Source organism: Lepus europaeus, chromosome 4, assembly GCF_033115175.1.
Source record: "Lepus europaeus isolate LE1 chromosome 4, mLepTim1.pri, whole genome shotgun sequence".
Classification (NCBI taxonomy): Eukaryota; Metazoa; Chordata; class Mammalia; order Lagomorpha; family Leporidae; genus Lepus; species Lepus europaeus.
In genome coordinates this window covers 111,932,415-111,955,940 of record NC_084830.1, presented here as the reverse complement: position 1 = coordinate 111,955,940, position 23,526 = coordinate 111,932,415, and the positions used below count along the sequence as shown (strand labels likewise).

Genomic DNA, 23,526 nt, shown 5'->3' with positions numbered 1-23,526 from the left:
AATAAGGGTATTCTCTTACCTAAGCACAACACTGGTAAATTTAACAGTAAATCTGACAGTGATACCATACGTAGTAATCCTTTGTTCTACTTTCTCAGTGGACGCACAGTGCTTTTCCGGTATGAGATCCAGGCCGGGGTCAGGTACTGCATTTGGTGGTCATGTGTTGCCTTAAGAATCATTTCACGGAGTTCAGCAAACCCCATCCTCAGAGCGCCTTCTTCAGTTTGGCCCGAGCTGCATCCCACCCAGACTGATCCTCACTGAACACATGTTTTATCGCTTGCCTCCTTTCCCCCTGAAATACCACGAAGGAGCAGAGCTTACCTCCTACCAAGTTCTGTCCATGAAAAGACGTTTTGGCACACTTCTGAAAATGTCTTTTCTCTAGAACACATGGACACAACGATCTCCCTGTGGAACTTCCTGTAGCCTGTCTTTGCCCGGCCCAGATGCATCTCACGGATGCCCGTGGGGCACGAGGCCCGTCAGGGGAGTGACATTGTTACTCCTTCAGTACAAGGGAGCTAGTACGATGGGAGCTCGGGGAGCTTAAGCCATTTACCCAAGGCCCCAAGGCCCCACAGCCACCCCAAGGGCAGAGCAGGCTTGGAATCCATGGACTTTCTCCCTCCCCAGGGCTGCCTTTGCTAATCTCCGCAATCACGCAGGAGGGCTGATGGGCCAGGCATGGTGCTGAATGGCTCCTTTACAGGACATGCACCTCATGACATTCCTGTGGAGTGCCAGGCAGCCCATTTCACAGATAAAGACCCGAGAGGCCAAGTGCTTTGTCTACAGTCACCCAGCCAGTTCCTGCCACAGACAAGGTAATGTGCGGGCAGAACGTTTGACTTTAACCTTCTGCTCTGCCCAGGCCCCTGCTCTTGGCAGGGCCCGGGAGGTGATGGCAGTTCGGGGCTGTGACGCCCCCTCCTTCCCTGAACAGGGCTTGCTTTGGAGCAGGCTGAGTGCTCTTCCCCACCCAGGTGTGCGTGGCAAACACAGAGGCTCCACCACGAGGACGCTGGTGGCTGGTGGCTGGTGACCGGGGTAGTCAGGACACTTTCAGCACTGATACATCTGGAAGTTTCAGCAGAGAGGCGGGAGAAGTACCTGGGAGGACACAGGCTGAGTTGGGGCAGTGTGGAGAAAGTGCAGCGGGCACTCCAGCCCTTTAGTGCTGAGGGGCGAATGACCTCGTGGAATCAGCACGCTGCTCAGGTCAGTGGACGTACAAGACAATGCTTTGTTGACTGGGAATCACTGGGAGAATGTGAGCGGCTATTATTACTGTCATTCCGAGTATCAGTGGGAAGAATTCACCATTGATTCCTACTCTCTGCCTACCCCTGGAAAAGGTGATGGCGGAGCAGAACGTGCAGGAGCCCAGGACCCACCCGAATCCATCCACAGATTTCTTCTTTCACATCCATCCTTCCATCCATCTAGCCATGCACCCGCCCATCCAAACTTCCAACTATCCACTGCCGTTAATCTACCCACTCCTACATTCATCCGCTACCTGTTGGTCCATCTACCTCTCCACCCACCCACTGAGGTCTGCTCCGGGCCACAGTGTCCTAGGTGCTGGGGATCAGCAGCACACAGGGCACCTGCTCTCACAAGGCTCACCTTCCACTTAGTCTTTCCTCTGAAATGATCAACTTATGGATGTAAGGCTTGGCCATGGAATAAATTAGGGTTGGCGAGGTAAGAGAGCCCACTGAGAGGGGGGTGCCTGGTTTTGTGATAGAGAACCAAGAAGCCATGGAAAGGTAGTATTGTCTCAGCTTCTGAGGCCTCCAGTTGTTCCCAGCCCTGAGCTCAGGACAAGGCGGAGGCCTGGGATCCTGCAGAGGAGTCGGTGAACACAGGCGGGAGAATGAGGGCTTGTGTGCAGAGACCATAAACTTCTGACCTTGAACCCTCCCACAGCTTTCTAACCACACTTGCAAAGAAATGCACATCCATCTCCAAACCACCCTGTCCTGAATGCAAAGGGACTCCCCACATCGGAGGAGGTGTGTAGGCGCAAGCTGTCAGGAAGGGAGCCGACTCAGGCTGTAGCTCTGGGTGTGTGGTCTTGGTTTTCCGTTCTACACTAAGATTCAGAGAGCTGGGGCAGCCGTTTCCCCAACATGGACACACACAGTGAACACCCGCCTTGCTCCTGCATGGCTCCTGGCTCCGGGCCCATTCCCGTCTCCCCCTCCTGAGTTCCATCGGCCAGCCCAGGACCTGATGCTGCGCCTCCAAGGCCCCCCGCCTGCAGACAGTGGTTTGGCAGGGGCTCCAGGAGCTCGGGGGCCAACACAGTCACCAGTTCCTGTGTCAGACAAACTGCTAGGCTCTGCAGTCCCAGGTCTATGGAAGGCCTGGCCTGAAGTCCACACGGCAGACTCCCAGGCAAGCCCCGTCCTCCAGGTATAATCTTCAGCCAGCCTGTACTCATGGGCGAGACACCTGGCATCACACTGGGTCCTGGAGCTCAGGCGCCCTTGGGCAGGTCTCGTCCGTCCGTAAGTTCAGTTTCTGCTTTTATACATGAGTTTAACATGCTTTAGATGCCAGGTTTTAACAGGCAATGCCTGGCTCCAGACACCTAGCAGATGCTCAGTAAAAGGTAGAAATGATGATCTTGACACTTACGCTGGCTTTGGCAGAGCTGGCTGTGGTGGGGAAGCAGGAAAGGGGACCCTGGAAGAGTCCATTTCCTGCATTCTCAGCCCTACAGGCGGGCAGCTCTGACCATTTTACAGGAAAGCAATGTAAATATTGACCAAGGTCACGTCGCTAAGAAGTGGGAGAACTGAGATGATAAGTCAGCACTGATTCCAAACCTCTTATAACCCTCTCTGTGCCAGTAGGTGTTAGGAGGTTCCTGGGTCACCCTTGTCCTGGCACGTGTCAACTAGGCTGTCCTGGAGACAATGCCTACAGCCAGTGGCCAGTGCTTTCCCACCCGTGAGTCCTGGGAGCTCTGGGGTGCAGGCAGGGGGCAGTGCTCCAAGCTCTCACTGTTTGCCACCATCCCCAATTCAAGCTGCTCCATTTCTACTTGCTTTATAAACATCTGCACTATGAAAAGGGATCAAGATTTAAAAACATCACAAGAAAAACCCTATATTTAAAATACAGGATCAGGGGCCAGCTTTGTGGTCTAGTGGCTGAAGCAGCTGCCCGTGACGCCGGCATCCCATGTGGGCATCAGTTTGCGTCCTGACTGGGATGTTGCTCAGAACTCATTTTCCAACCGAGCGTGGTGTCTCTGTCTCTTGCCTATGTTTTGCATGTAGGTGTGCACTGTATCCCAGCACAGGTCCCTCATCGGAAGCTCTAGGGAAGAAACTCTCAAGTGAAATCGCTCTTTTAACAGCAGTGGTGGGCTTGCGAGGGGCCAGGCCTTGTGACCGGCCAGACTGAACACTTGCTTCTCTCAGTTAACCCCAACAACCCTCATGGGGGAGGCCCGATTCTGCTCCAGTTTAGAAATACAGAGATTTAAAGTGTTGAGACAGGACTCAAATCTGTCTCCTGAGCTTCAGGAACCTTCTGCCACCCTGGGAGGAAGATGAAGAGGAAGAGTGTGTTGGTTCCTCCAGGTGCTGCTTGCTCGCACCTGGAGGAGGAGATGTGACCACTAGGTGGCGACAGAGCTTCATGGGGACTTAGTTCCTGGGAGCAGGGTTAAGCTGCAGTCTGGGACCTCAGATCCCCCTGCACCCTAGGGCCAGCCAGCCTCTCTCCTGGTCTCGCCTTTCATGCCCCGGGCCAGCACGGGGGAGAGCAGATGCTGGGTTTCAGCCTGAGCACTGCCCATGGAAAGCAGAGAATGCCTGCCTGGGGCTTGAGCTGAGGAGCAAGGCCGACCTCGGCAGTGGATAGCAGTGTGGCGGTCCAGACTCAGGGGGCACGCGCTGTGCCAAGCAGAACCCCCAGGCGGCATTTTTAAAGGGCCAACCTTTAAGAACAGATATTTCAGAGATTCCCCATTTCCAGCTTCTCTTGATAACCTGAATTCCCAGAGAGCAGCACCTGCTGGAGCCGCCCCTTTGGACAGGGCCTGCACCCTTCTGTTGACTTCGGTCTCTACCACTCCCTAGGGGACCCCGCCCACTCTCCCCTGTGTGTTGCTTACGTGGCCGCCTGGCCTCACGGGTGGGTGAGCTTGGCCCCCTGACAAGCCTCAGGAGGGGGCAGTAGGGCAGTGTGCATTCTGGGATAGGGAGGGGCCCAGGCCCCCCCGTCCTGTGTTTCATCTATCTTTTTGTGCGGCCGGTAACTGCAAGTGGGCGGATGAACAAACTCGGGTACCTGCAGGAAGGAGGCCCTGAAATACAGCTGCTCCCAGTTGGTAAATCCCTGCCAGGGACCCTGACCGCCTGTCCTCACTCACCTGGAGGGGAGGGGGGCTGCTCGGTGGGGCTTCAGCCAGCACAAATCTGCAGGCCGCTAACTGCCCTGCTTAGAGAGCATTGGTGTGGTCCTAGGCTCGGGCCAGGGCCTTCAGAAGTCACTGAGTGACTCCAAGGAGCAGACGGCATTTCCTAGGGCTTCCTGCGCCCTCGCCTATCCGAGCCCCCCCCAGCATGGTGGACACAGGGCTGGGGGCTCTCCCCTGCCTGCTGGAGGACAGATTTTGAAGGGTTTCTTTTCTTTTGTGGATTTTGGGATATTCGCACACATGTGACCGGCTGGGCATCCCTCATCCCACAGGCTCCAACATCCGAAACCTTTTGAGCATCACGCCACGCAGGTGCTCAAAAGCCTTCGGTTCTGGTGCATTTCAGATCCCGGGATCTTGAGACTGGGGCTGCTCAGCATGTGTTCATTTCCCCAAGAAGCAGGAAGTGTCCCACGCGCTCAGTGGGCACATCTGTGCTGTCACTGAAGACGAAGCCGGAGGAAATGGGAGCGCAAGGCAGCCTGGGACCTGCCAGCATCGCCGCTAGTGATAAGGCAAACATCAGGCTGACCACCTGCCTTGCCCTCCTTCAGAGCGGTCTGGAAGTCACTCAAGAGTAGTAAGGACCCGCCCCCATCCCTGAGTGTCCGCCCCTTGCGTCCTCTCCAGTTGCATGCTAATCGCCCCCGTTTTCCTTTTTTTAAACTAACAGAAGATTAGGGTGACATTCTGCAAAGGGCATCTCATTAAGCAGCCTCGTTCCCAGGAGCGCCCCACTCCCTGCGCTGGAGCCAGCTGGCCATTTATCTTATGGTAATGAGGTGTCATCTCCCCGCCTGGGCCTGCCCTCCTCCCATCACTTCCTCCAGCCCTGCCTTTCTCCCTCCCAGCCCTGCTCTTCAGTCTCTTCCAGGAGAAATGCGTGACTCTGTGTGTGTGTGTGTGTGTGTGTCGGCTGGAGGTGGAGGTGAGGAGAGGCGGTTCAGAGTCGCTGTGAGCGCGGGGGCAGGAGGATGCAGGGAGAGCTGTGGCCCTTACCTGTACACCGTGGTTGGAGGTGAGCTCAGGGTGTCGTAGACCAGCCTCACGTGGCCCTGGTAGAGCTCCAGCGCCAGGGGGTCATTGTCTCCCTTGTAGAGCAGGATGCCATTGTCTTTGTCGGTGGCCACCTGGACAGAGCAGAGAGCGCGTGAGTTGGGGCTCCCCTGGGGCTCCCCGCCCACGGTGTCCTCTCCATGGACCCAGCCTGGACCTGAAGTCGTGTCCACGTTTTCTCCTGCCTCTGCTTCGCACAGCCCCAACCCCACAGACACTGAAGCAGCCGCCCACTGAGCACCCCACTTCAGCCACCGTTGGCGGAGGACCTACTATGCACCCAACATTCCTATATGAGGGCCCCGCAAAAACCCGCAGAAAATGTGCACTGTGGAAGAACTATGGGTATGAAAATGCTCTGTGCCAACACACACTTATTTGAAGGCCCAGTTTCCTGGGATTTTTTGAAGTGCCCCGGTGTAGTGGGTCCTTAGACCTCACGGAGGACTGGGCACAGGACCCCCTGTGGACACCGCCATCCTCGGGTGCCAGAGTGCCTTGTGTACAAGGGCACTGGATTTGCACAGAACCTGTGCACGTGCTCCACTCACTTTAAATCCTCCCCAGATGCCTGGTAATGCCCAACAGCGTGCGATGCCACATGAACTTTCGTCATACTGTGCTGCTGAGGGCGTAGTAATGGAAGCAAAGAGGCCTCTATGGGTTCTCTATGGGTCACACAGCACTGAATATCTTCAAGGTGCACTTGCGTGGATCAGCGGCTGGGAAACCCATGGCTATGGAGACCGATTGTGTTTATGTCAGGAGGCCCGGGAGCTCATCTGTACTCTTGGATGCTCAAGTTTCTGTGTATAACATGCCATAATAGTTTTTAACGCCAAAGTCCTAACAGTCAGCACTTAATTAAATGTTTGCTCTAAACCAAGCACCGTGCTGGGCCATCTGGGGCAATTTTGAAAACACCAGTGTCTGGACTTCACCCCAGAACAAACGCACGGAGCACTCTTGGAGGCAGGGCCCACACCGAGATCGTTTTACAGGTTCTCCAGCTCATTCCAGGGCCCCGCCAATGCTGACAGCCATGGGCTGCAGAGGCTGCTCCCCACCAGGAGCTCATCTGCCCGCCTCCTGGCTGCAGGGAGGGGTCTCTCTGATAGGTCCCCATCCCTTGGCAGGTCTGGCCTGAGGACTGGGACATGGAACATCCCAACATGGGTGTGTGGGACACTGGGACACTTGGCTGGTGGGGACCCAGTAGTCAGGAGCCTGGGTGGGTGTGACAGGGAGGAGACAGGCAGGGTGCCTGCAGCCAGAACTTGCTTCTCTGCGTGCCTCTCCCTGGGCTGGGAGAGGCAGTTTGCACTTGTGTGCATTTCTGTAACCCCAGAGCCTAGAGTATAGAGCTGCCCAGTAGGTCCTTGTTAAGTGAGGATTTTCTCCATAGGGTCCGTGTTAAGCCTGGGCTAATGCTGCCATAACCAGACGGCAGACACAGCCTGTGTTAGTGCCCAGCAGGACCTGGTGGCGCCCAGCCCGGGGGCACTCACTGGCTAGCAGTAGCGTTTCTTGGGCCCCTTCTGTAAAGCTCACCTACAAGCAGGGGGCCTGTTCCTTTCTTATCCCTGCTCACCCCACCCCCTCAGAAAAGCAATTAAGTTGACCAAAAATGCAGTTCGGAAGAAATTGCTCAGGTGCAAAGTTAAGGAACCTGAAAGAAGTTGGATAGAAAAGAACCCGGTTTATACTAAATAGGTTTTTCCCTTCGCTGAGCACGGTCTATTGTTTGTGCCCCTGGGCCTTTGCACATGCTGATCTCACAGTCTAGACGTGCCCCTCCCTCCCCCTTCTGTTCTTTTCCCTGTCACATAGCCCCCGCCCCACCTCTATTCCTCATTATGCAAGCTTCTATTCATTCTTCAGATCTCAGCTCAGCGATCACTCCCTCTGGAAAGCCCTCCTTGGTGCTCCCCAACGGGCTGGGGTCACTGTGGCTCCTGCATGCTCCTCCAGCACCCAGGGTTGTCGCTGTCCCTTTCCTTGCCACCCTGTCCAAGAGGCCTTGTCTTCCTCACCCACCACTGAATCCCCTCCGCTCAGCACACGGCCTGGCCTGTAACAGGTGAACACATAACTTTCTAGAGGAATGAGTGAGTGACGCCAGGAGCAGGGCTGCTGTTTATGGCGAGAGCTGGTCAGGAGTTCTCTGTGGAACTCTCCGGACAGAGCTGGGCTGATCCCCCAAAGCTGAGTGGTATGGATGGTGCTGCAGTGGGACATCCAGGCCGTCCTCTGGACAGCCAAGGCTCGGGGACACGTTGGGTCCCTCCAAGGGCAGGGTTGGGCGAGGCGCACCTGCAGGGAGATGTTGGCCTGGGGCCGGACCTTGGCGGAGGCCAGTTCCACGTAGGAGTCCTTGCCCACGAAGTTGACGGTGATGAGCTTCTCACACCTGGGGCCAACGAAGCCAGGGGGACAGCGGCAGGTGGGCTCCTGTTGCACCACGATGCACTGGGCTCCATTCTGGCACTCGTACTGGTCGCAGGGGCTGGTCTGCAGCAGGACCATGGGTGGGGGGTGCTCGCAGAAGAGCCCGCTGGAAGGGGGGGGGTGCGAGAGGAGACAATCATGGTTATTTGGGCCAAGGAGTAGAGTGGCAATGGGACTGGACTTACCACCTGGGCCAAGACCCCTCCTCCTCTCAGTCCCAGTACCCCGGTTTCCAAAATAACGGAGTGGGCCTAGAGCATCAGTCCCAGATTTCAATGTTAGCAGAGGGCCTAGGATGAATCTGTTAGAAGCACAGATTCCCATCCGTGGGCAGACAAATGGCTGCACAAAACGTGGTCTGTTAAGACAGTGGCATTGCTCTGCCTTCTTTTTTTTTTTTTTGGCCAGGCAGAGTGGATAGTGAGAGAGAGAGAGAGAGACAGAGAGAAAGGTCTTCCTTTTTGCCGTTGGTTCACCCTCCAATGGCCGCTGTGGCCGGCACATCGCGCTGATTCAAAGCCAGGAGCCAGGTGCTTCCTCCCGGTCTCCCATGCGGGTGCAGGGCCCAAGCACTTGGGCCATCCTCCACTGCCTTCCCGGGCCATAGCAGAGAGCTGGCCTGGAAGAGGGGCAACCAGGATGGAATCCGGCGCCCCAACCGGGACTAGAACCCGGTGTGCTGGCGCTGCAAGGCAGAGGATTAGCCTGTTAAGCCACGGCGCCAGCCTGCTCTGCCTTCTGAAGTGAGGAAATTCTGACCCGTGCTTGGTGGACGGACCTTGAGAACATGACGCTAAGGGACTACGCTGGCCAGAAAAGGAGGAATACTGTGCGAGTCCTACCCACCACGAGAGGCACCCCCAGCAGTCACTGTCATAGAGACAGGAAGTGGAGGGGAGCAGTTGCTAATGGGCGGCTTCAGTTTTACAAGATGAGAAAGTTCTGGTGATGGGATGTTGGTGACGGTCGCATGACCATGTCAACCTTCTCAATACCACTGAGCTGTACCTTTTCAAATAGCCAAGAGGTTGATTTTATGTTGTATTTGATCACAATCTAGAAAAAGTGCAGGCTCCCAGCCCCTTTCCCTATCGCCCCACCCTGCCCAGTGTTAATTCAATAGCTCCGGGTAGGGCCCAGGAAGCGTCTGACGCAGGTGGTCTCAGTGGGGCTAGGAGAACTCCGGCCCCGGAAGCCCCTCGTGTGCTTCTAGCCCACAGTCACGCGAGGATGGTCAGCACACTCTACGTTTATGCCGGCCAGAGGGTACTGATAGCCCTGGCCTGGCCCCAGTCGGACCCCACTGTGAGTGAGTCCTGCCACGCCCCCACTTCTCCCCACACCCTCCCCTGCAGGTCAAGTCCCAAGCATAGGAACTGGACGCAGAAGCCTGGGTTTTCCTTATGTACCCATCCTGACATCTGCCCTCATGGTCATGCCTCCTGTCTTCCAGAGACTGGTTCCGACCCCTCCCAATGACCTCCACTTTTCTGCCACGGATACCATAATGTCCTTGTTCTCCAGCCTAGAAAGCAGATTCTGCCCTTGTGGCCATGTGGCCGCCCCCACCCCGCAAGCTGGCTATCTTCCAATGGTGGCTGGTGTCAGGCCCAAGCGCGACATGATGCAGCTTGGAACATAAGCCCGGCTTCTGCACAGAGCTGCCCTGGGCCGGTGTCTCCAGCCCTGTGAGCTGGCCTGCCGGGGCTGTCTCCTTCCCAAGGTGCCCTCTGCCATACCTGAAGCCCTGAGGACAGATGCACGTGTAGCCGTTGACCGCGTCCACGCACTGGGCGCCGTGGCGGCACTTGTGGGCCGCACAGTCGTCATTGTCTATCTCACAGAGCTTGCCGCTGTAGCCAGGGAGACAGTCGCACCTGAAACACAGGCACAGGGAGACCATTCCTAGGGGCTGGGGCCAGCTTTTAGGTAGTCCTCATGCTTCCCCACACCAGAGCCCCACCCCCGCAAGGCCGGACTCCACCGGTGGGTGGCGTGGGCAGTCCACAGCCTTTGTCCCTGGCATCAAGCTGTGTCTACTCCATGTGCGTGCACAAGTGTGTACACGTGTGTGTGTGTGCATGTGTGTGTAGCTTTGTTTTCAGAAGCCCAAGCTGAGGAGCATGGGGGGACCATTTGGCGGGGGTTGGGGTAGGGCAAGGTGGTCTCCCAGAGCCCTGTCAGGAGGGTCTGTCATCCTCCAAAGGAGGAAAGCAGAGCTCAGAGAGCACCCGTGTCACCCCTGAGGCTCTGTGGTGGAATGGTGCACGCTCATGGTCCTAAGCTATCAGCCACTTGTTTCCTCTCTGTCTCCATTTCTTCTTCTTCTTCTTCTTCTTCTTTTTTAAGATTTCTATTTATTTATTTGACAGGTAGAGTTACAGACAGTGAGAGAGACAGACAGAGAGAAAGGTCTTCCTTCCGTTGGTTCACTCCCCAAATGGCTGTCATGGCTGGCGCTGTGCCGATCTGAAGCCAGGAGCCAGGTGCTTCTCCTGGTTTCCCATGTGGGTACAGGGCCCAAGCACTTGGGGCATCCTCCACTGCCCTCCTGGGCCACAGCAGAGAGCTGGCCTGGAAGAGGGGCAACCGGGACCAGAACCGGCACCCATATGGGATGCTGGTGCTTCAGGCAGAAGATTAACCTAGTGCGCCATGGCGCCGGCCCCTCCATTTCTTCTTTAAATGTGATTGATGGTGGAGAGCTCTCCTCTTTTGGTTGCTTTAACAATTAACTGGGATGGGGATGGGCGTTTGGTGCAGTGACTAAGCCACTGCTTGGCACGCCTGCAGCCCATAGCAGGGTGCCCGGCTTTGAGTTCCAGCTTCGCTCCATCCCAGCTTCCTGCTTGTGCGTCCTGGGAGGCAGCAGGTGAGGGCTCAAGTACTCGGGTTCCTGCCACCCACATGGGGGACCTGGATGGAACTCTGGGCTCCTGGCTTTGGCCTGGCCCAGCTCCAGCTGTTGTAGGCATTTGGGGAGTGAATCAGTTGATGGAGAATCTTTGTCTCTCTCTGTGTATACCCCAGCCTTTCAAATAAAAAAGCTAACTGACCTACAGAGTAAACAATGGACATGATATGTAGATGACAAAGACAATGATGCCTTGTGCACTTCCCTGGATTGTGTTTTATTGCTTGTCCACCCCTCCCGAGATTCTGATGGGGACAAGAGGGTACAATCTCTTAGCCTTTAACATGTGGCTCCTGCTCCCCAGGAGAAAGGACAGGAGTGACTGCCCCACCCCACGCCTTGCACACTGAGCCCACCTCTCCCTAAACAGCAAAGTATCCACCACTCCAGCAATATCCTTGCTAGCTTAGGTTTAAAACCCAGCCAAAGAAAGCTGCTGCAGCTGACACCTGGCCTCTGAGCGTGGGCCAGGAAGATGCATGTCTGGGGTAATACTGCACTGACAGCACAGAAACAGACGGGAAGGTACCCGGGGCTGATACCCACAGGCACGAAGAAGCACAGAGCAAACTGGCTCTTCTGCCTCCCACAAAGCCTGCGTACCTCCCTGGGCTCACCATTGAATTTTCCCAAGCAGAGTAACAGCAATAATCAAAAGGTACCCACATCAGAGGAAGAGGGCAAAGGTGGGGTCGGGGGGAGGCGGTGGTGGTGATGGGGAGGGACAAGGGTGCAAGGGCTCTGAATACTTAGGCTGTCCCATAAGGGGCCAAGAGATGGTGCTCCCTCCTCTCTCCACTCACTCTCCCCTGCTAGGAGTGGATGGAAGATGGATCCTGGCATTGTTGGGTGCGTATTCATCACTAGGCAAGACCCCAAGGGGGTGGTGTGTTCCTTGGGGAGCAAGTCCCAGAATCTAAGGATTTCCTGGGCCCATGTTCCAAAACAGTAAAATCTGCTAAGTTCTGACCAATTCACCTTGATGTCTTTGACTGGCAGATTCTAAATACATAACCTACTGCAGCACTAGAAGTTGCAAACACATCATTGCAGTTCACGATCAACCAGCCTTCCAAGAACACCCATCAGGAAGGCCCACGTGGAGACACGTGCCCAGTGCAGTGCAGTCCGTACGTCCAGTCCTGTGTGAACCCTGGCCCTGACAGGCACCTGTGCCTGGGTCTCCTGGTTCTAAAAAGAACCTGCAGAACAAATCAAGCTACTTGGCCTTCTCTAGGGCAACCCAGCACTGGGTTGGCTGCCCAATACTTAGCAGGATAAAAGCCATGAAGCAATGAATTCAAGGCTATCGTTGAGGTCCTTATTAGGAATTAAGAACGCAATCCTCACTCCCAGACTAAGCAGTAGAGGACTGGGGTAAATGTCTTCCTATTCTGTTTCATGCAACAACCCTGTCCACGCCAGGAGCATCTCAAACTTTCACAAGTATATAAAACACCCAGCAATCAGGTGAAAACGCAGCTGCTGACCTCATCAGGGAGGCTGGGTGGGGCCTGGGACTCAGCATTCCAACAAGCCCTCCCACGTGATGCCAATGCTGCTGTCTCACAGATCTCTCTTCCAGTAGCAAGGACCTTTACAACATTTCTCCGGGACTAAAAAGCAGCAGCCCGTGACTTTACCTGTAATGTTCTGAAAGGTTTTGCCTTTATCTTTCTTCTGGTTCAAGTGGAAGGCTTATCCAGCTGTAGCGTGGAGTGGGGCTACTGACTGTAAATGAGGGGAAGTAGCAAAGTGATGGGCTTGGTGCCAGGACAGGGGAAGTCGCTGGGTTTTGCCGAGACTCGCGATGTCAGCCAGGAAGACAGACTTGCAGTCACCCCCGGCCTATGCACGTGGGAAGGCAGCTTGCTTCCTGCCCGTGTGCCTCACAGAACGCGCTGGGTGTCCAGTCATCAGGCACTCTGCCTGATGCAAAGGACGCTCTCGGGGGATGCTGGTAACAGCGAGCTGTGGTTTTGTTATGATCCGCACCGTTGATGGGCGGGAGCTATGCGCCCAGCACAGAGCCTTCGCAGGCAGAGTGTACAAGGAGATCTCCAAGGATAAACACCTTTAAGCCTGGGCAGAGGTCACACCGACTGCATTATTTCTCATGTTAATAACCCTCTAGGCTGCCATGGGATGTGAGCTGTTTGGAAGGGATGGGAGGGGAGCAGAATGAAACCATAGAGTGTTGCACTGGGAGGAAGGATTTCTGATGTAAATGCATTTTAATAAAAAGCTCACATTATTGAGTTGGCCTCTAGCCTTCCCCAGGATGCCTCGCAGGAGACATTATGTATAAATAAAACATCATCAGATAATGAAAGCTAGACTGCTGTCTTCCTGTTCTGTACTGTCCTAGAACTCATGCGGCATTACTGCGACAGGGTGAGGTGTCCAGGATCAGGTACTTCAGGTTTGTGAGGGGTCTGGCTGCCTCAGCTCGCCAGCATTCCCAACCCCAAGGCTGTACCCTCTCCCACGCCCGCCCAGCCTCCATGCTGGCTGCACAGGTGCAAGCCAGCGACCTCAGAGCTCGCTGAACACAAGGCTTGGGAGGGCATTCATTCAGCCCCTCCCTACGTGGACCTCGCCTGTTCAGATTCTCTGCCAATTCGTAACCCTTCCAAGGCACCCGCACTCTGCTGGTTCCTCTGCTGGGCTCTGCTTTGGGCTCCAGTTGGCCCCTCAGAGTATCTAACGTGGGGAGTGGGCTTGACTTGAAGTCCAGTCCTGGGTGGGGGTAGGCTTGTGGGAGGCACTGCTCGCCCTCACACTCAGGCGAGCCGCGCCATCTCAGCGGTGGGCGGGGGAGGGCTGTGGTTTGAGTGGAACACGTGGGAACACGGACAGATTGCTGGCTTCCTTTGGTCTCAGAACGCAGGGGCCCCAGTACGCCTCCTGCATTTTCCCTGCCAAGGCCAAAACACAAAGGAAACCACATGACGAAAGACATCGTCATGTCCTCTCGCCCTTCCTACAGACCCTTCTCTACCTCTGGGGCCTCTCAGCCCCTCCAAATCCCCCACCCCGGCCTTGGAGGCTGACTACACCCCCACACCCCACGGGTGGCTTTCCTCCCGTCCCAGTAGGTTCTTTCTTCCTCAGGACGCAGAGCACTCCCAGTTTTCCAAACGTTCATCCCACGACAGCTTCCCCTCGCCCCCTCCGGAGGCCCATGAGGGCCAAGGAAAGGAGCCGTAAGCGTCTCACAGTCCCACAGCCCTCCACAGGATGAAGCTCCGGGGCTGGCCGGGCTGGGACAACAGCGAGAACCCGCGATGCTGACTCTGGTTCTGGAGTCTAAGAGCCCCACCCCACCCCCAGTCAAGTTCAAGAGCTTCCACCACCTGAAATGCCCACTGTTCTCAATCCCAAGAATGCCCTGGCTGCCTCTGGGAGGACGTCACTGGCCTTGGGCTTGCTAGGATTCTGAATCTCCCCGAGGCCCTGGGCTTTCAGCGTAGCATCTCAGTTCCAGCGAACTCACTGCCCTGATGCTGGGAATTGCACGGACTCCAGCCCCCTGGACCCAGGGTCTGGGCTGCAGAAGTGGCCAGTGAGCGCTCTGCGCGAGGACACACAGCCTGGGCACTGGGCATCAGAACCAGGGCCCTCATCTCAAGGGGAGGCACGGTAGGGTCATCTCAGGGGCCTGTGAGGACCCAGATGCTCTGGGCTCTGCCTGCTTCGCCCAGTCCCTGACTTCCTTCCAGCACTGGACGGAGCCTGCTGGGGAGCAGAGGCAGGCAGCTGCATGGGAAGGGCAGCCTTGGGGATGTGCAGCGCACTCCTGGCCACAGGGTCCTGGGCTCCCCCTGTCCAAGTGAGAGTCTCAGGAGTTTTTCGGGAAGAGGTAGTGGCCCTGGTTTTCATGAAAGAGGGTGGTGGGAAGGGTGAGCCAGAGTCCGGGGGGCGTCCCCAGGGCTACTGGATTCTCAGGCGCAGACACTGGGAAGCCCTCCCCTGAGGCAGCCTCTCCTCCATCCACCTTAGACTTGCTCATACACTCGCTCCCCTGGCTCCTATTGGCTCCACTGCTCACCATGGAGACAGCTCCACCAATGGAAGTGGCTGCTGAACCAAGGTGCGCAAGCTGGCAAACTTGCTGTAGCCACAGCGGGCAGAGCACCGTGACAGCAGCACGTGGGAAAGGCCGCTGAACGCCCTTCGCGCTCTGTGGGCTGGGTCTGCTTTCCCTGCTCGGGGAAAGAGAGGTGTAATATATATGAGAGAGAGAGAGAGAGAGAGAGAGAGAGAGAGAGAGACTGGCAGAAAGGAGAGGAAGAGTAGAGGGAAGGGGAGGGAGATTTCTGTTTTCTCTCCCTCTCCCCTCTCTGTCATCTTCCTTTGTTTTTAAGATTTTATTTATTTATTGGAGAGGCTGAGTTACAGAGAGGGGTGACAGAGAGAAAGGTCTTCCATGTGTTGGTTCGCTCCCCAAATGACCACAACAGCCGGAGCTGGGCTGCTCTGCTTCTGTGTCTCCCATGTGGGCATAGGGGCCCACATACACAGGGGCCACCTTCCACTGCCTTCCCAGGGAGCTGGATTGGAAGAGGAGAAGTCGGGATGTGATCTGGCAGCCCTATGGGATGCTGGCACTGCAGGTGGTGGCTTAACCTACTATGCCACAACGCCAGTCCTTCTGCATCTGTCTACTGACAGACATGAGGCCATCCAGTGGGGCTGGGAGCACGTGGGCCCCTCAGACACAGGTAGAATGTTCTTCACAAGCAGGCTGCCAGCTGTGGCTAGGAAGCCCGTTTCCAGGCCAACCGGCATCTCCCCCACTAATAGCTTCTTGTGCTGCATGTGTGACCTTGTAGCTGTCAATCACAGCTTCAGGTGGGTGCAACCTTTCACCCAGAGCTGGCAGGGGAAGGGGCTGAGCCCCTGGGGAGAGTTGGACTGGCTCCAGGGAGACCCTGGCCATCTTGTGTGACCCTTGTGGTTGTAAACCTTGCCTTCAAGTTAGTTGCAATCTTCCACTCAGAGGTAGCAGAGGGGACTGAGCCCCTAAGGAGAAGACAGGCCGTCTCCAGGAGACCCCTGCTATCTCCACGAGCCCCAGGCCAATCAACATACGGTACGCAAAACCCCCGTCCAGTGGGCACCCCCTCAGAATGACCCAATGAAAACAAAGCCAGTAAAGCCGTAAGACCTCGGGACACTTCCTCCAAGCCAGGTCCCGCTCGGGCACACGTTCGGGCGCTCCACCTGCTGTCCTCTCGGACCAGACCCTTTTCTGTTGCTTGTCAAATAAAAGCTTCTTTGCTAATAAAACTTTCTGCATCTTTGCAAATTGTTTCCCAGCTTTTTATTCCTATACTAAGCTGAGGAAAAGAACCCACGAGACTCGCTCCAGCCACCGCCCTCCCCTCCACGACCGGTCACAGGAGACCCACGAGACAGAGTGAGAGAGTTAGATCACCTCCGAGGCCGACACAGAGCAGCACATGAGAACAGAGTGTGCAGCCGAGCCTTACCTGAACCCTCTGTCCAGGGAGATGCACTTGGCCTCATGCTGACAGAGGTTCATCCCGGGCACACAGTGGTCAATCACCTCATCGCACAGTTCACCTGGCGGGAGAAGGCAGAGAACTCAGGCACTGGGGAGGGTCCTGGGGATCTGCTGGCCAGAAGCCCAGACCCAGCCAGCCAGGCGGTCATGGCCATCGAGAACCCTGAATTCTCTCTCTTCATGAATCCTTTCTCCAGTGCCTCTGCCTTGGTTTCCCTAGCAGCGACAGTGGAAGATTTGAGGTCCCTCCTGGGCACCGCACTGGCACAGCGCCACCACTTGGCTTCTTTCCTTGATTGCTCAGGGGCTGCTGCAGCTGCAACCCCAGGGTGCCAGACCCTGAGCTTGGGCTGGGCCCCTGCCTTTGTGTTCTTACTCCATAGCTACTTACTAAGCAACTCCTATGTGACAAGCACGTGTCAGGTGCTGGGGACACAGAGGTGACCAAGTCCTGTGCCCCCTGCACAGCCTTACGGGGAGATGTACACATACACAGGTGCTTGTAGCACAGAGTCCTAGGTGCCACCAAAGGGGGTGCTCTGTGTGGACAGTGAGGGGGGTCTAAGACCTGGCCCAGGAGGTCAGAGATGGCTTCCTGGAGAAGCAGCCAAGGCTAAGCAGCACAGTTCACCTGAGAGAGAGAAGCAGCCTCTTGGATTTTTCAAAGAAGGAAACAGGAAAGCCATTTGACGTTCTGATTTCTGGATATACTGCCTTTGAAGTTCCCAGTGCTGCAAAATGCAAGCCTAGCGGGTTATAAACACTCCGGGTTGGCCCTCCAAGCTCAGCCAGAGAGAGCTTGCACCAGCTGACCGTGTGTTTTAGGAGCATGGAGGGTGACAGCAGCTCCCAAGGTGTGCAGGATTTCAAGGTCTGAGTTTTGGGTTTCCTCCAATGCTGTGCAGTCAGGGGAGGGAAACTTGTAGCCCAGCAAGTTCTCTCTGGGGCAGGATGAGGCAGGGGTGGGAGAAGGCTGCCAGAGCCACTGCTCCCAGGGAACGGGGCGCAGGGTGGTCCTGGGGCGGGCTGGCAGCAATGGACGACACACACCGCTCCAGAGCGTCATCTCTGCTACAGTGGGGGACACACCTGGAGACCGGCCCTCAGCCCCCTGCCCTCTCCACGTTTGGCCCTCCCTTGTCAAGACTGCAAAGGACACGGTGTTTTTTTCAGACCTTCTCTTCCTTGTCACCTGGCGAGACACGGAAAAGCAGGTGAGGTCCCCAGGGACTCTCCACCAGGAGTCAGTCTGGTCACCTGCAGAAGCAGATGGGGCTCCGCCGGGCAGGAGACCACCTGTTCTGGGTTCCCCCAGCCCCTCTCCACTGCTTATCTGCCTGCTGTAGATTTGGCTGAAGCCCCTCCTCATTCACAAAGCCTGTTTGCAGCCCCTCTTGACTGCTCCCTTGCTGCTGGGATTCTTACCATCTCTTCTGGCAGGGGGCGGGTTCCCCTGGACAAGTGATCAACCCTACAGTGAGTCCTCCCATCTTAGGGAGATCAGAAGCCCCCTGTGGCTGAGACCTACTGGTCTCCAGTGGTTATTTAGGGCTCTGCCTATAGCAGGGCACACAGTAAGTGTTGCCTGTTGCTAATGTGACTCTCGGCTACAACTCTACCTAGACACGAGGCATTCAGGAGGCAAAGCCTTAGCAGTTTTACCAGCAACTTTTCCCAGCAAAAAGGGTTGTCTGGGACCCCAGGAAGGCCCAGGGTTAATCGAGTAGATGGTTTTCTCAGTTGGCCTTGGCACATTCCAGGAGTCCCAAGACTGTGCTTGGGGATCCCTGACTTTTGGGCGAGGTAAAGGCCCAGGGTCTGAGGGGCAAAGACAGAGAGGCTCAGCCACCTTCTCTGTGGTTCTCGGGATGGAGGCCACATCCCTCGACCTCTCGCCTGACTCTTGACATAAAAGCCAGGCTCCTGTAGGCTGCAGGACATGGCAGTCCCTTTGTTGCACCAGCCTCAACAGCTACTTGCCTTAGGCTAGTATTTCCTAAAATATGGTTCGTCCAACACAAGACATCTGGCTTGGTGAGGGTGTTCTGGAGTGTGGTAAGATGGAAGCTCCGAGATCAAATTACTTTGGGAACTGCTGGGTTAAACAAAATTCAGCTTTCTTTACGGTAGGATTGTCACCACCTCGGACAGGCTACTCTGTGTCACACCACTCCCAGAAGAGGGGGATTACTGGATGCAGGATTTCTGCACCCTTTTGCCATTGAGTCATACTTTTAATGAATTCAGCGGCTTCAGGTTGGTGTCAAAACAAAGTCACCTGTATTTTGTAACAACTGGTAGCATTTCACCATCTACTGGTATATTTAAGTCCTCATCAGGGGCTGTAAATGTAGGAAACAAAGACTTTGTGTTTTAAGGCCTCCTAAGAGGAGGCTTCCAGAGGTCTCTGGCTGGGTTAGGTTCCAGCACTGGGAGCCCTGGGCTTACGAAGGCTATGCTTTCATTCTGTTGAATCCAAGTCTTTCTCTCTTGACCATGAGCTTCCTGTAAGAAGGAACTTTGCTTTGCACAGGTCACATCCCCAGCTCCTACCAGAGTCCCTGGAAACTGTAGCTTTCCAGAGGCGATGGACTAGACCTGAACAAAGCATAAACAACGGTAAGTCCTAGGTCTCCAGGGCTTCTGCGGGAGGCAGTGACCATCAACTGGTTGAGCACGCAGCTGCAAGAGCTCTGGGAGCCTGTTTCAAAGTTGCCAGGAGCCAGTGCATGGCCGGGGGTTGGTGGTGGAGGAGACGGGCAAGACAACAGAATGGGGCTTTGGGAAGCTACTCAAGGCATATGGTGGTCCTGGGAGAAACGATGGGGCCTCCCCAGAAGAAGCCACGAAGGTGGTATTCCTCCAGCCATGCCCTGTCCCCCACCACACACACAATGGCGCACGCAGGAGAGCCTCACCTGTGTAGTTAGGCGGGCAGACACACACGTAGTTGTTGATGCCATCCACACAGGTGGCGTTGTTCTCACAGTCGTTGTCCTCACAGTCATCGGGGTTGATCTCACACCGCTGCCCCTCGAAGCCCAGTGGGCAGGAGCAGCTTTGGGGACATATTGGGGTGGGGGGAGGCAGGACAGGGGTCAGGGAGTGGCGTGGGTGGGAGAGTCAGAGAGGGAGGGAGGGGTGGGAAATACAATTAGTTGGATTATCTCACCTGCCGATGAAGGTCTGAGATGTGAGGATGCATGAAGCCTTGGGATTCTGAGCAGGAGGACCCTCAGAGGGCTCTGAGGTCGGCTTCATTTCATCCCCTACCCCCAGACAACGTTCTGTCTCCCCTGGTCCTTGTTGGCTGCCTCGCCCCGGGGGTGTTTCCCACCTGCAATGTCTCCATGACTGCCTCCCCACCCCCCACCCCAGCTGGACAGGGACATGGCATGAATCTCTGCCCACCCTTGGCGCAGTCTGGCAGCCAGAGAGAGACAGCAGGATCCACGTCCATCCCCCTTTCCATGGGGTTTTCACTCAAAGACAGCCTTCCTATCTCAGGGGAAGGAGGGAGCAGAGCCTCGTGGTCAAGGGCACGGGCTCTGTGACTGGGTTTCCTGGGAGTAATTCTGGTTTGCCACCTCGCAGCTGTTTGACCTTGGGTGGCTGTTGAGATGAAATGAGATTATACAAGCAAAGCTCACAGGGTACACGGCACACAGAAAACGCTCAGAACACATTGGCCAGCTTCAGTTTCATACAAAACCATCCCCGCCCTCCACCTCTGCTCAGGCATGTCATTTCTCTCAACATGAATCCTGTAACTCTGAGCCCCAGCAGCTTCATGGGCAGCAGGGGATGGAGTGGGAGGACCCCTCTCCTGCCAAGACCGAGGGCTTCCGGTGAGCCTGGCTTGGGTCAGCAGGATGCAGGGCCTTTATTTGTCTTTCGAGTGTTAAATCTCTCCCAGAAGAAGTTTGGCTCCCCTTGAACTTGGCCACGCCCCAGAATGAGGTATACAGAATGAGTCAGAGCAGATCCAGGTTGGGTCGACCAGCAGGTGTGAGGGCTGCAGGGTGCCTGGGGGTGGCTGGGAAGTGTGTGTCTGATTAAGCAAGTGTTGCGGTGAAATCTTGCTCTTCCTGGCCTGTCGTGCTCTCAGGGATTTAGGCCCCATCATCAGTGCGTGCTCACTCTTTGCACGTGGAATTCCAGGTCTCTGCACACACTGCTCTGATTAGAGATGTAGCTTAAAAAGTCAGTTAAACTAAACCACTAGGAGGTACATTTCTGCAGCCCCAAGATCCTATTTAACCCCCTTTCCAGGGGCTGCTTGGGTCTGAGCTCAGTGCAGTACAGCAAAATGACCCTTCCTCATTTTTTTTTTTGTTAGGCTGCTGGGGTATTCATGAAAACAACTGCTTTGCTTCTTCAGAGCCAGCTGGGGTGCAGGTCAGGGAGGGGGAGTTCAATCTTCAACCAGGGTAGTGCCCATTAGTGGGCTGTGGGTGGCTGGCCAAGAGGGCAGGGGTAGCCAGCAGAGTGCACAGAGGGTGCGAAAGTGGCTTCAGACCCTCCTGTCCTCGGCGGACATCTCAAAGGGGTTGCCAAGGACACTCCAAGAGCACTTCGGGAGCTATGGGGAGGCATAGCAGACCCTGTCTCCCATTTTGCTCTCCTGTGTGGCCTTTGCTATTCTTGTGAGCAGGCCATGCAACAGGATTAGAGAAGCATCGACAGGAACACCTGGGCGAGATAGGTTGAATTATGGCCCTCACCCCCAAAGGATGGTGAAGTCCTCACTCCACGGGCCTCCAACGTGACCTCACTGGGAGACAGTGTGGTGGCAGGTGTCGTTCAGTTGAAGTCACACTGGGAGAGGGTGGACCACCAATCGAATGTGAGGAAGACAGGTGCACACAGAGGCTTGGGGAGGGCCCATGATGATGAAGGCAGCCAAGGAGAGCCCAAGACCACCAGCAAGTCCCCAGAAGACAGGAAGGGGCAAGGAGGGGCCCTGCCCTGTGGGCTGCAGAGGGAGCCAGCCCTGCTACCACTTCAAGCTTGAACTTCTGGCCTGGCAAGCAGTGGGAGCCCTAAGGAAGTGAGTCCAGGAGGGCCGACAGGGGCAGAGCTCCTGATGAGCACCCCTGCCCTCTGCTGAGCTGGCACGTGCTATGTGACGTGGGATTTCCGGCGCTCTGGACACTGCACATGGGCTGTGCCTGTCCCCTTCCCCTGCTACTGTCGACCTGGGCCCTCTTCCTCCCAAACCAAGTTCTAGGAATGCTTCCAGTGCATCAGAAACCCCTGTGGGACTTGGGGGATGGAAATGGGAGGCTTCTGCTCACGGCGCTTCCAGTAAAGACAGCAGAAACACGGTCTCCTGCGGCGGGAGCTCTTCTGTCCCCGCCACTGCCACCTTCCAAGCCTGGCAGGGCAGAGCCAGGCTGTCAGCCCTGGAGGTGTTTCCTGGCTGGGGCCGTGTGGCCGCCTCTGTGAGATTTCTGCGGTTTCTGCTGACTCCCGCCCTAGGTGATGGCTGGAGGAGGGTGGTTTGGCTCACGGAGGCAGGAACATGAACTCTGCCTTGACTGTCACTCTTCAAGAGCGGGGGTTTGACGGGGCTGGCTTGGCAGGCAGGCATGCGGGCAGGCTGGGTTCCCTGGGGAACGGAGCTGGGAGCACAGAGCTGGAATTCTCCCACAGACCCCATAGCAGCCTCTGGCCAGAGTGCTTTTGATAATTAATTGTTCGCAATCTGAGCTTGGTAAAAATTGCACGGCCCTGCCTTTACTGCTGAGGCGTGGCTCCCTAACCCGCTGGCTCACCTGGGGAGCAGCGGTGTGGGAGTCGGTTTCCAGCAGTCTGGTTTTGCTGGGGCCCCCGGCTGGGGAGACCGGGCATCTGAGAGCTGCTGGGGAAGGTGGGAAGCAGGGAGGGGTGGTGAGGTTTGGGGAGAAGCCTCTTCTCATTCCCAGGAAAGACACGAGAAAGACTTAGGTGGTTTCTCTCCCCCTTTCTTCCTGAGATCTTAATACCAGAGCGGAAAGAGGACTGGATGTGAGGTTAGATCCAGGAGCCAGTGTCAGCCCATGTGACCTAGGGCAAATCAATCTCTGTGCCTTGGTTTCCTCATCTGTTCAATGGGCCCACTCGCTACCTATCAGAGAGGGCTGAGTACAGAGCTCAGGGAGAGCATGAGTAGCTAGTGCCTGTATAACCAATGCCACCCGTCACCACTATTACAAGTTGAGTAGCCTTTAAATTAGATGCTTGAGACCAGGAGTGGTTCAGATTTGCACTTTTTCCCCCCCAGATTTTGGATTATTTGTGTGTGTGTGTGTGTATTTAGATAAATATGCATACATATAGTTTGCATTTATCTCTATAGAATACTTCATCTTGGAGATGGGACCCCAGTTTAGACAACAGATTCATGTATGTTTCATAAACCTTAGACACACAGCCTGAAGGTAATTTTGTCTGCTATTTTTGTTGCACCTACATGTTGCCTGTCACTCCTCACATGAAATACAGAGCAACATTTCCTGCTTGTGGTGTCATGTTGGTGCTCACAAAGTTTTAGACTCGGGAGCATTTTGGATTTCTGCTCCGGGATGCTCGACCTGCGTTTATAATACAGAGAAGAAGGGTGCAACTGCCAGGCAGGCGGGTCTCTGAGCCAGCCGTCTCTTTTCTGACTTCAGCCAGCACCTGCAGCTTCCTGTAGGCAGGAGGTACTTGGACTTGAGTCCTAATACCAACATTCACTACCTACGTGACTCTGGACCAAGGGCTTCTCCCTGGCAGGCCCGTGTCGGCAGCGGTAGATGTAGCAGTACTTCCCTCTCAGGCTAGGAGCCTTGCAATCGCATACTCCTAGAGCGCCTGGGCTGCTTCTCCAGCACTGTCCCCCTGGGGAGTCTGCCCACAGATCCCTGCGTGGTGCGGGAAGACCTGGGCTGAGCTGGTACCTGAAGCCGTCCTTGTGGCTCTCGCTCAGGTGGCAGGTGCCTCCGTGCAGACAGGGGTTCTGGATGCAGGTGTTGATGGGTACGCTGCAGTCCTTGCCCTGAGGAGCACAAGAGGGAGAGGTGACTGGTGAGGGAGGCTTCCACTGGCTGCTCCCACCCAGGAGACCCTGGCAGCTCCCAGCATCCTCTGGGGCAAAGCACAGATAAG

At 55.8% G+C, this 23,526-nt stretch overlaps 1 protein-coding gene across 2 annotated transcripts in view; it reads right to left on the bottom strand.

Moving 5' to 3' along the window:
* Nucleotides 1–23,526, bottom strand: part of SLIT3 (slit guidance ligand 3) — a 642,896-nt gene that overhangs the window by 17,559 nt on the left and 601,811 nt on the right. For both annotated transcript variants that reach the window (XM_062188711.1, XM_062188710.1), the window contains exons 27-32: nt 23,319–23,416; nt 19,314–19,453; nt 16,361–16,454; nt 9,691–9,828; nt 7,817–8,057; nt 5,447–5,577 (exon numbers count right to left, since the gene is read on the bottom strand). In XM_062188711.1, coding sequence (XP_062044695.1) covers nt 5,447–5,577; nt 7,817–8,057; nt 9,691–9,828; nt 16,361–16,454; nt 19,314–19,453; nt 23,319–23,416 — 842 coding nt within the window. The remainder of the gene's footprint in view (nt 1–5,446; nt 5,578–7,816; nt 8,058–9,690; nt 9,829–16,360; nt 16,455–19,313; nt 19,454–23,318; nt 23,417–23,526) is intronic.